This window comes from Rhagoletis zephyria, unplaced genomic scaffold, assembly GCF_001687245.7.
Source record: "Rhagoletis zephyria isolate East Lansing unplaced genomic scaffold, Rhagoletis_zephyria_1.1 Rzeph_scaffold_01471, whole genome shotgun sequence".
Classification (NCBI taxonomy): domain Eukaryota; kingdom Metazoa; phylum Arthropoda; class Insecta; order Diptera; family Tephritidae; genus Rhagoletis; species Rhagoletis zephyria.
In genome coordinates, this window is record NW_016158555.1 from 104391 (window position 1) to 117495 (window position 13105).

General features: G+C 36.8%; 1 protein-coding gene across 5 annotated transcripts in view; it reads right to left on the bottom strand.

Annotated features, from left to right (window-relative positions):
• Positions 1-5312, bottom strand: part of emb (exportin-1 emb) — a 97051-nt gene extending 91739 nt beyond the window's left edge. The window contains exons 1-2 of one of the 5 annotated variants that reach the window (XM_017617704.1): positions 5023-5312; positions 2999-4638 (exon numbers count right to left, since the gene is read on the bottom strand). In XM_017617704.1, coding sequence (XP_017473193.1) covers positions 2999-4511 — 1513 coding nt within the window. In that variant the 5' untranslated portion in view covers positions 4512-4638; positions 5023-5312. The other 4 variants (XM_017617705.1, XM_017617709.1, XM_017617708.1 and 1 more) reach the window with 4 other exon arrangements.
• Positions 5313-13105: the final 7793 nt, after the last annotated feature.

Genomic DNA, 13105 nt, shown 5'->3' on the forward strand with positions numbered 1-13105 from the left:
ATATATATGCATATGTACATACAATTATTAACATACTTTCGTACATAATCTATTGACATACATTCCCACATTTTTATGCACAAACATGCATGTGTTGTATAGTACACTCGGAGCGCTCGCTCGTCGCTCACTCGTCTTTCCTAGCAGAGTGAGTATGCAGACAGCTACTCGCCTCGCACTGCGAGCGAGGCAACACACAACAGACTCGCTCGTTTAATAGGAGCTCGAGCAAACAAGCAGCGCTCGCTCGTTTGGCGAGCGAGCCAAACTTCTCGTGCCTCGCCTCATTGCTGCTACGAGTACGAGCTGCGAGCGCCTCGCTGTCTGCGAGGCATTGAGTAGGAGTTTGCTCGCTCGCTCGCTCGAACTCCGAGTTTTTGCCCACCCTGTTCCCAAGCCGATATGTTTAGCTTTCGTCTAAAGGGGGAGTAATATTTCACACACTCTTTTAAACCCTTAGTATTTTATACTCATTTTCTCATTTGCTCAATCAATTTTTTCACTCTATCCTAGCATTTACATTCCTAGTACATAAGCCTAAGTTTAGTCCTATTTACGATTGTTTTAACAAACCGTAAGCCTAATTTTGATGCGCTTGAATTTTGTTGTTGTTGTAGCGGCACTACTTAGCCCCGCCTATTTCTGGTCTACATTCAATCATTGTCGTCAAGCTCAACTAACGGAAAGCCCAGGAAACGAGCTGTTTCAATAGGGTCGCCGTTTAGATCGGCGATACCCTTCAATAATCATTTTTCGCTTGAATTTTGTCACGCCACTTGCTTTTAGTCTATGGTTGTGTAAAATACATAGCCATTGTAACTCTAAATTTAAAATGAAGTAAAGTTTAATCAGGTTCAAAAGCATTCGTTTATACACGCGATTAATCTTAGATGGTATCAGCTATTTAGTAAACAGACATCCACACATCTATTAATGTACTTGTATGTTGGTTTTAGTGTTTAAAGAATTTAAAATTTTTCTCTTCACAAAGGCTCATTCAAAAGCGTTTTAAGTGTCGTGAAATAAGAGCTGGGCTAAGTATGAAATCTTTGTGTGTGGCTTTTCTTTGGCAGTGTGCGGTACTTCACTGAAGGAAGTTATTAACATGGTGTTGCTGCTGCTGTGGCAAACACATGCCCTGCATGTGGGCAAGGTCCCCACGACACCCAGCACCTCTTCACGTGCACCTCCAACCCTACGACCCTGACACCAGAAGCGCTCTGGACCGCGCCTATCGACGCAGCCCGCTTTATCGGCCTCAGGCTCACAGAGTCGGAGGATGAAGACGACGATACATGACAAATCTGGGGGGTTGAGCACTGCTGCTACAACAACAACAACAACATTAACATGGTGTTGGACAGACCATTTGAGGTTGGCGCTTTTTATGCACTATTTCAATTCCATAATTTCAGTTGTTCGTGCGATTAGTTTATTATTATTTTTGTAAAACCCGTTCAGCTCCGGCACCATTTGCTCTTCGTAGAAAATTTCCGCAAAATACTTCAAATTGACAGCTACGTCGAATACCGGCATACCAACACTGCGAGTTACAGTACCTCTCTGAAGTTGGCAGGACAACTTTTTCTCAAAGCAAAAATTCTTATCCGCTAATTTGCCGTTAATTATCCGTAAATTATACGTGAAAAGAATAATTTTGCCGCGGACATATTTTAAAAAATATCGCGTGCCCTGCTAACTTCCACGCACCTTCTGACAACCAATTAAGGAAACCAGCTAAACCCAAACTATCTGATAATTTGTCGTATATTATCCGTTGTTTATCCGTGAAAAGAATTATCAAACCAAATTAAGGAAACCAGCTAAACCCAAACTAACTATTTGATAATATATTATTGAATACATATATTTTTTTAACTGAATTAAATAGTTTTTTTTTTTTAACCTGTATGGATCAAAGTTTCCAACTTGTTCAATATAAAACGTACATCGAATTCCATGAAAATCTCAAGCATTTTATTTAGTTTTGTTTTTAGCTCCTTAGCCGAGCATTGTTGGCAGCCCTGTTGATGTCAAACAAGCTTGAGCAGAGAGTAGGCAGGTGGCCTAAGCGGCGACATAACGGTTCCTTGGAGAAGAGACTGCGTTTAGTTCTACGCCATGTGACGCCATGCGCGAGAGAGAGAGGAAATGTTTGCGTCTCTCATAGACAAGCCTGAGCAGGAGGGAGTTAGCAAGTGCTTAAAGAGCGCACACATTAGCTGTCGGAGTTGACGACATAACGGTACGTTTACAAATATATGTACATACATATGCGCTTGGAGAAGAGACAGCGTTTAATTCTTCGTCATGTGACGCCATGCGCGAGAGATAATTTTTGTGTCGCTGATCAGGACTGCCAATTTGGATGAAAGCGTGCCATTGTTGTGTTCGACCCAACGTTTGATTTCGGTTTCGCTTTGACGGTTAACCGACAATATTTCCATGTTCGTGTAAATGTTGGGCTTCCGCGAAAAAATAGACCATAGGTTTTGACTTCCACGGCAAGATTATTCTTTTCACGGATAAACAACGGATAATTTACGGCAAATTATCAAATAGTTAGTTTGGGTTTAGCTGGTTTCCTTAATTGGTTTTCAGAAGGTGCCCTGCTAACTTCTACGGAAGTTAGCAGAGCACGCGATATTTTTTGAAATATGTCCGCGGCAAAATTATTCTTTTCACGGATAAACAACGGATAATTTACGGCAAATTATCAGATAGTTAGTTTGGGTTTAGCTGGTTTCCTTAATTGGTTTTCAGAAGGTGCCCTGCTAACTTCTACGGATTACAGCATAGGGGTGATAATGAGACCTTGATTCAAAACGTGTTAGTACTAAATGTAGCTTATGCAATATAAAATCTACCATTTTGCGGGTGTGGCATACATTTAAATCTTTAACATGATAAATGATGATCACTTTTTCCATTCATGTAATATGTACAATGTACAGAAAAGGTTACAACGCTACGTAATATGTATACATTTTGTACATACCTGATATTGAGCCAATTGCCCAGCAAAGCGTATTAAGATTTTTCCATGAGAACTCAGTACCATTGACTTGGTTCATTAGCTTAAGTGTCATTATACGTTCTGTATCCGCATAATCCAAATGGGTTAGAAAAACCAGAGTTTCACGCATGTTTTTATACAAATTTATGGCATTAGTATCTTTCATAAATTCGCGTACAACTTCTCCGTTTTCATTCTCGACCACGAGCACTTCTTCCGGTTTGGCCATTCTTGAAATCATAATGTAACGAACCTTCGATAAAATGTTGGCGTAAAAACGGCGACGAGGAAAAGCATTACGCTTAGCCAATGATACTGCGTCCGTTTGAGTGAGATGCGCTGTGTTGCCAACAAATGTTTCGCTATTGTAGAGATCTTCAACTAAATTATTCCAATACTCCAAACATATTTTGAAAACTTCAACATCCTCAACTTCTGATATCATTACCAAATAGAGCAGTGCCTGATTCAAATAATCGATATATTTGACATCTTCCACAAGTTTGCCATGCTCCTTGAGGAATGTGCACAAGAACATTGCTAGATTCTGAACAAATACTTGCTCGGTGCTGCTCCCGTTTGCATAAATATTACTCATATTGGGATTCTGGCCAATCATTTGATCCAGCTGCACCATTGTATCCTTAAACATTCTGGCAAAATTTTCATTGTAATCGGGAACGGTAAGACCAGCAATCTCAGACAGGCACTGTAGCGTAACATTTCGAAACATAGGGACACTCAAGAACTTAAAAATAAGTGTCTCTATCAACGCTGTCTCAAATATATATCCCAATGGGATCCAGCTCAAGAATCGTAATAACGTTTCTAAAGTAACTTGGATTAGGGGTGCATTCATAGAGCTTTCCAAAACAAAAGAACAAAGCTGGAAAATTTGAGAAAATTCGGAGCACATTGTATCCTTCAAATGTTTCGCCTTGGTTTGAGTTATTTGTCCGGCAGAAAAATCAAAAACCTCTTCGCTAAGGTTTTTCAAAATTACCATATTATTCTTGCATAGACTTTCATTAGTCTTCGATGCCCCTACGATGTCACTAATAAACGTTTCCCAATTGCGTGGCCACTCCCGTTTCAATATTTGGACTAATATTAAATTCAACTTGTTCAAGTAAACCTTATTGGCCTCCATTGTTTCGGGGTCCGAGGACGTTTTGATAATAAGTCCCACAACATATTTCTTGATTCCTTCGCATTGATTGCGAGGCAAAATTTTCCAGCGGGTTTTAATTACTTCTTCCAGAATTTGCAATGCATAGAACTTAGTTCGCTGATTTTGAGAAAATTCTAAAATGCTGTCAACACGGGTCCAGGCATCTGGATGCTCACGCAATGTTGTAAGAATATCTTGCGCTAGGCGCAACTGCTCTCCCTGCGACGTATACAAGCACTCTACGATCTTGTCCAGTAAACTAATGTCTAGTTTCTGAGAGAAGTCCAACAACTTGCTGGCTTCCTCAGTCGACAGCATCGCCATTGCCTTGTAATAAAAGCAGCGCTCTCGTCTGCGTCTATCGATGATGTTGGGATTAATTTTGTTGAAGAGGACAAGTCAAAAATAATTTGGTAGACTTAGCTATTTGCTTTATCACTGATGCACCGGCCTGGAAACAAAACAAAATACTACTCAAATTAAATATTACAAAGTCTCTCATTATAATTTTAATAGCGCTTTCGCACGCATATACATATTTTTGATTTTCATTTCTAATAGAGCTCATAATTCTTTGCAACTCCACATTTAGGCAATTGCGTCGCATGCGACATTTTCACCAACTTTGGGGTCCCTCTAATTTGCTTTGCTTGGACAATGATGTTATAATAAGTATTTTTTTAAAACAATGTATAGTTTTTCATAAATATTTTAATTTATCCAATGTAATATAACACTTTTTCGCAAAGAATGTTATTTTCAAGAAAATGTGCGTGGCCCGCAAAATACATCCATCACATCGCTTCTTCTTCTTTGCTTTATGTATCGCACTTACCTACTAAGTAGCAGCGGCCGTCGTTATAGCGCTCCCCTCGAATTTAATTAAAATGCGAAAGTGTAAACGAAACTAATGGACGATATTTTTATCTAACAGACGGCGATAATCCTGTTGTAAAACTTTCATTCAAATTCTTAAGTGAACTCACAACGCTCTTTCACACTCACAACTTATAAAATTTCAAAAAATATTACGATTAAAAATCGTTGATGACCGCAAAACCAAACTCACACAAATCTTCAGACTCAGAAAATCTTCACTTTCGTCGTCTCACTTTGATGTTAAATTCGTTGTTAACCGATTCGCGCTGGTACAATGTCCCAAACCGATTCGAGCTATGCTGGACAGTGTTGCCAGAAAGATTCCATTTAGAGCTAGAATCTCCTCACAATGCAGCGAAAATTCGCGAAAGCCAGTTCGTTAGCTGAGTATTTGTTTACTTCAGAAGCACCACTATTTGACACTTTTCTTTAACTAAAGAATAGTTAATTCAACATGGCAATAGGTTTCAAAGAATTTTAACGCATAATTTTACCTAAATTGTGCATTTGAACTAGCTGACAATAATTTTAGTTACATTTGGTTTTCACTGTTTTCTTTGCTTTGTTTACTTTTCTTTCGTTTTCAGCGAAACAAGATAGCGTAGAACCCGCTTAAAAAATCTACTTTCACTCGCTCTTTTGTTCTTACATAATCTGGCGTCATTCGTTCATGGCGCCGTCCGACATACCGCTACCAAAGAACGTATATATTTATTTGTATTCATTACCGCTACTTTGGTTTTGCCAATTTTTATAATTCTGGTTTACAAGAATCCGAATCATCAGAAACTTAAAATGCAAATTTTTTAATTTTTTCCTTATTATTTCTTATTGTAAATTATAGGTTTGTATAGTAACCAATAGTCAGTACTAATTTGTACTGGAACCTGCAAATTTTTACTGGAAAAGTGTATGATGAGTGAGAGCACTGAATCGAGAGCGCAACAACACGGGAGAGCTGCAAATTCTTGCTAGTGAAATTTTTACTAGCAGAAATTAGCTAGCAGAAGAAGAAGAAGAATAAATGTCAAAAGCCGCCATTTGTTGAATTGGTTTAGCACAAACAAAAGTAAAAGGAATTTAAATCAAAATATTGTGACTGTGTAAGTGCTTCTGTGTAAAGCAAAGAGTCTAAGACTGATTTATAAATAGTAAAATGTTTGCAGCAGAATGTCAAAACAGTGCAATGACTGTTCACTTGCAAGTTTTTGCTAGTTTTGTGTTCATTAACTTTTTCTGCTAGTTTTCTCTTCTTCTCAATTTTACGCTCTATTTTGCTTTTACGCTCTCGCTGCATTGTTTTACTCAAGGCGTATTTAACAAGGTGGTGTTGGCCGTATATATGTAAAAAATTACACTAACAAATTATACGCTGATGTCCATACTGTCATTGGTATGAGTTACAACAAACATATCATTTTGACGTAATGGTCTCCACGGCGAAAAACTCAGCTGTCGCCCCAACACCACCTTGTTTAATACACCTTGGTTTTACTGGAGAAGTTACTATACAAACCAAGGCGAATTTATACAAGGTGGTGTTGATGGCGAATTAAATTATCGCCGCGGTACTACTGAATGTCAAAATGATGTGTTTGTTGTAAACAAGGCGAATTCATTTTACAACAAACACATCATTCTGACATTAAGACGTATCTCGGCGAAAATCTAAATTCGCCATTAACACCACCTTGTATAAATTCGCCTTGATACAAGCCTTATATCTTTTTACAATTAAGCCCAATTAAAACACGTTTACTGTCGAAAAATTCCATACTAAAAAATTTGCTCTTCTGACATTTTCTTTTAACATCCAATTCGGTGGTACACAAATGTCATCGCCGAAAGGACGGCTCAATCTTTTATTTTATCATTTTTGGAATCTCCAGAAAAAAAGGCTAGATAAAAAAATTTTAGGGCTAAGGGCTACTTTGACTAATCATCGATTGAACATTTTTTTTAACTTTTTTTAGAAAGAATTCTATTTGTTTAGGTTCATCAATGATAAAAGCATAACAAGCTAAAACCATTAAGAGGCAGTCTGATGTTTGCCAGTGTAAAGAATCTTGATTGTAACCGCAGAACTCAACAGGCAAACACTGATGGCCTACCATCTCTCATTTTGACAAGCAATATGGTTGCAAGTTTTTGTGCGTGGGCACTTTGATGTCTTGAAATAAGCATTCGCCGCATTAAGCCACGAGACAACATTCTCCCAATTTCCGTGTTTAAAAGCATTTAAATCTTAAAAAAAACTTGCTGAATAATTTCCTAAAACGTAACCATAAATAATTCAATAGTGAATAGATTCTTAGTTTGTTTTAATTTCAAAATTTCATCGATGTTACCAAGAGCACGCTTTCTTTCAAATGAAAATATGGCTGTCAAACTATCAAACTGCCTGCAATAGATGTCAAGCAATAAAGCTGACGCCAGATTAAACTTTGTAGCTTTGCGTGACATTTATAACTTTGCCAGCAAAGCGCTATACACAAAAGGTATGCCACAATGAACCCAAGAAAACAATTTTGTACTGCTTTTTTACTCGTCAAAATTGCTGTGGATTTTATATATTTTACTTTAAAAATATCAGCAATGTCATAAAGTTTTACGTTTCACATGAAAACTTGAATTTGAACGAAACAAAATAAATATTAAACCGGCTGATTGTCAAAGCACGCAAAACGATGGGAGTTGGCCATCTTTTCGCTTCACGCTGCAGCTTCAACGATATATGGTATGCTTTGCGCATTTTCATACAATTTATCTTATCGGTCAAAGCGAATCTGTCACGTAAAGCGAAGCAAAAGTTTAAATGTGGCATCAGCTTAAGCGCTGACATATATTGCAACCTATGATAAATAGGCGGTCTCCACTGGAAATGTATTTTGTGAAATGCTTATCACGACATCAGTGTTTTCCTGTTGAGACAGGGCCTTACGTAATTCCTATATCTAGCACCTCCAACAGATTATTTTGGGTTAATTATTATTGCAATCGATAGTTTGTCCATTGGTCTTCATTGTTCGTCCATTTCTAACGTTTGTTCCTCAGCCAAGTATTTCTAATAAATTTTTTACATTTCACAATTCCTGCATTTGCAAGAATTTCATTATTTTAATTTGTTAACTGTGATAAATCGTTTGTTCGTCGTTAGTTTGCCGCTTGTTCATCCCAAAAATCGATCGAAAACAATTAAAAAAAAATTGACTATAAGTGGTCAATACGTTCATCATTTAAAGATTTTTCATTAACGTTATGGGTTATGAACCCAACCCACGATAGCCCCTCATTAGTCTGCGTTCAGACACGGTAACTCGAGTTACGATTTCTCTTTTGGTGTTGCCCTTTGCATTCACACACAGCAAGTCTTTTGTACGTAATTGTTGTTCTCAGCTTTGAACCGCCAACTTGAATAACTCAGACGAACGAGAGCACTAAGCGTGTTGCCCGAGTACGAGCAACTCGGTACCCGTCCCTTTTCCTCGTCGCTCTCTCCCCTAAAAGCTGCAAGTTGCCGCAACAAAAGTTTCCATGTCTGTACATCGACTTATACTAGGTTTACATATAAGTAGATTATGCATGGGGGATGGTTCCGTGCGCAGAAGTGGAAAACTTTTGACTGCCCTTCACCTGGGAGTGGCCAGAAGCGATTCTTGTGCGTACGGTTCAAATCGCAGCTCACAACGTCCGGATATTTATATCCACGTATCTTCTGGCTAGCATCCAAACACCCGTTTGGGAGCGAGCTAAAGTGAGAAGGCGTAAAACTTCGCGAGCGCTAGGTTTGAGTTCCGCCACGTTAAAGCCCCGCCCAATGAAAAAGAACAAACAGCCTCGGATGATACCCTCTTTTTTTGATGACAACCGCGGCAAACTTGTAAAGGACAATGATTTGAGGGTATGCACCTGGAATATCCGGAATCTTAATGAAAAAGGGGCCTCTGTCCGGCTGGTTGCTGTCCTCGGGAAGACAAAGGCTGACATCGCCGCCATCCAAGAGATGCAATGGACGGGGCAAGGAAAAGTAAGTGCAAAGCCTTGCGACGTCTACTACAGTTGCCATGTAGAGGAGCGCAAATTCGGTGTAGTATCGCGCGGCGAATCCGTCAATGACTTCCTAGAAGTGGCTGCGACGAACACATTGAGCAAAAAATCAGACCGCTCTTGTGTTTGTGTTCGGTTTTATTTGTCTTTATAAACTAAATAACTCAAACGGACCAAGCAGGGCTACACAGACCTATGTGTGTCATGAATGCTGGAGCAGGCGATTTTAACATGTTTAGACCAGGGACATAACAGTTATATATTTTATCGCAAAAACCTTTCTCCATAACAGTTATAAGATGAGAAAAAATTTTTATTACTCCGATAAGAGTTATAACCCAAGTTGATTATGGTTGGAGATGCCGGGGAAATCAATGCATTCGAAGGCGCCGAGGCCACGGATCCTGATTATGTGCTGAATTTAAAAAATGCGTCTTCCGATGTTTACTCAGAGACTGTTATAGGAACGGAGACTCCATATGACGATGATGAGGATTTGGAAGATTTATATGAAGGCACTGCAGCTGCCACCGAAGCCGTCGATATGAACGAGAAGCCACGTTCGGCGAGCTCGATTATAAAACACCGTTCAAAGGATGGCAAGCTTTTATCAAGCCCTCCCTAGCGCACAGGTAGAATTCCTGCGCCGTTGTGCAACCCCGATTTCAATATCTAAATCGCTAATAACACCTGAAATTATTAATATAAATGTGCGCCAAACGAACCGGAAGGGCCGGGAGCTATGCCGCCTATGGTGTGCCAAGAATGCTGACCAAACACCGCGAACGTGGTTTGTCAGCATATTCAGGTCAACAAGTCAGCCTGTTCTTGAGTTGTGGTGCAACAACGGAAACCCATATAAAATTAATCTTTAATCTATCTATCTATCTTCTTCTTCTTCTTCTTCTTCTTCTTCTTCTATATTAATAAAAATGTTGTGTTCGTATGTCACGGTCGTCAAAACTCGAGAACGGTTGAACCGATTTGAATAATTTTTTTTTGTTTTGTTCGGTATAATACCAGAACCAATGATATCGCAAAAAATTGGAGGGTTGCCACCAATTTGAAAATTGTTAAACCCAATTATATGATAAAATAAATAAATAATTACAATATGGGTATCAAATTAAAGAGTTTTAAGAAAGATAACTGCTGGAAATATTTTTGACGAGGGTTGCCACCTATTTGAAAATTTTAACTCAGACAAATTGATAAAATAAATGAATTACTGCCATGTGGGTGTAAAACTAAAGAGTTTTAAGAAGGCGTACAGCCGAAAATATGTTTGAAGAGTGTTGCCACCTGTTTGAAAATTTAACTAAAGTACATCGATAAAATAAATGAAATATTACATTATGGCTATCAAATTAAAGAGGTTTAAGAAAGATATCTGTTGGATATATTTTGGAGAAGGGTTACTACCAATTTTAAAATTTTAACTCAGTTAAATTGATAAAGTAAATTAAATATTGCTATGTGGATATCAAACTAAAGAATTTTAAGAAGGCTTACAGTCGAAAATATTTTAAAGGAGGGTTGCCACCTGTTAAAAAATTAAGCGCAATTTTATTAATAAACTAAATGATATATTACAATATAGATATTAAATTCAAGAGGTAAAGAAAGATAGCTGCTGGAAATATTTTTGAGTAGTTGCCACATCTTTGAAAATTTAAACTCAGTTATTTTGATAAAATAAATGAAATACGGTAATTTCGGTATCAAACTTTAGATTTTTAAGAAGGCTAACAGCCGAAAATATGCCTGAGGAGGGTTGCCATCTGTTTGAAAATTTAACTCAATATAATTGAAAGAGGTATCAAATTAAAGAGGTTGAGGGAAGAAAACTTTAGGAAATTCTTTTGTGCAGGATTGCCACCTATTTCAAAATTTTAACTCAGTTAAATTGATTAAACAAATGAAATATTGCAATGTGGGTAGCGAACTAAAGAGTTTTTAAAAGTCCTACAGTAGAAAGTTTCTTTGAAGAGGGTTGCCACCTGTTTGAAAATGTATCTCAATAATATTGGTAAAATAAATGAAATGTTACAATATCGGTACCAAACTAAAGGCATTTAAAAATCTTGATTTAGAAATCTATATTTATATATATAAAAATGTTGTGTTCCTTTGTCACGGTCATCGAAACTCGAGAACCGCTGAACTGATTTGAATAATTTTTTTTTTGTATTGTTCGGTATCATAGCAGGATCATTTATATTACAAAAATAAATAAATGAAGTATTTCAATATTAAGGTTTACGGCCGAAAATATATTTGAGGAGGGTTGCCACCTGTTTGAAAATTTAACTGAATTTACATAATGACTCATTAAAATATAGGTATTAAATTAAGGAAGTTTAAGATAGATGACTGTTGGAAATATTTTTGAGGAGAGTTGCCACCTTTTTGAAAATTTTAACTCGAAAGCTTAGTATGTTGCACCAATGTATTTTCAATATAAAGCGATAAAATAAATAAACCAACGAAAAATTAGTCCCTTGTCAAATATGTTTGATTTATTATTATTTTTTTATGGATATGTACAAATGTAGAGCGGGTACGGACGATGTGTGGTGGCTGACGGCCGTTCCTGGTTGAATACGGGAAAATAAGTACCCGCGCTCTTTTCAATAGAATTGAGTTCAACCTCAAAGCAGTAAAACTGTTTGGAGGGGAAGTTAAAAAATAGTTAATTTGGCGGGAAAAGTTTATGACAGTTTCTAATAAATACATATGTACATTAGAGTGGTCCAAAAAAATAAAGTCGGAGTTTTAATGCCGGCACACCCTAGGATTGATCCATATCGAAAAAAATATACCCCTATTTTTTTTTTTTGAAATCAAAAAATATTTAGGGAGTGCTCAAAGCGTTCAAAGTTTTCCATGTATTTTATATGGAGAAAAAACAATTTTTCGTAGAAATGGTATAAAACTCTTGAAAATCAATATTTTTCGACCGGAAAACTATGGTTCTCTTCAGGAGACTAATATCCAATTGTTTATTTAACCATTTTTTATGATTAAAGATTTTTTATTGGTCCCCCCATTGCATTTTCTAAGGGCTTTGGAGGACCTATAAAATATAGTTACCATGAAAAAATTGTTAAAGAAACAATTGAGTATTATTACTGGGAATCTCCTGAAGATAAGTAAAGTTTTCCGATCGAAAAATATTGATTTTCAAGAATTCTACACTATTTCTACGAAAAGATGTTTTTTTCTATATAAAATACATGGAAAACTTTGAGCGCTTTGAGCACTACCTAAATTATTTTTTATTTCAAAATAAAAAATATGGGTATATTTTTTTCGGTATATAACAATCCTAGGGGGTGGCGGCATTAAAAATCCGACCTTATTTTTTTACATACATTTTTGGACCACTTTAGTGTACATGTATGCGTACATATGTACATATATTATTAAGCATTAGGGTGGACCGTTTTGGATTGATTAAATAAATGAAATATTGCAATGTGGGTATCAAACTAAAGAGTTTTAAGAAGACTTACAATCGAAAATATGTTTGAGGAACAATATGGGTGCCAAACGAAAGGTATTTGAAAAATCTTGATTTGGAAATATTTTTTATAGGATTATCATCTATCTAAAAGTAAAGACTGAAAATATTGAAATTAAATGAAATATTACATAACTGGTTCCAAACGAAAAGTATTTGGGAAAGCTTTACTAGGGAATTTTTTTAAATCTTTCCACTTATCCAAAATCCGAACATTGTAAATAAATATAGAATTTACAACATCTTATCAAACGAAGTGATCATATTATCAACGAAGAGCTGGTACACAAATTACTTAATGTAAAAAATTCATAAACAAGTAATTTTTAAGCAAACAACACACCGACTCCAATTCTCATATAAAAGTGTAATAGTACCGTTAATTTTTTCATGATCCAATGATCGGATCTAAACCAAATTAGTATGGGATCACCTGGAAATCGGTTGACGTGGTCCAAAGTTATGCGGT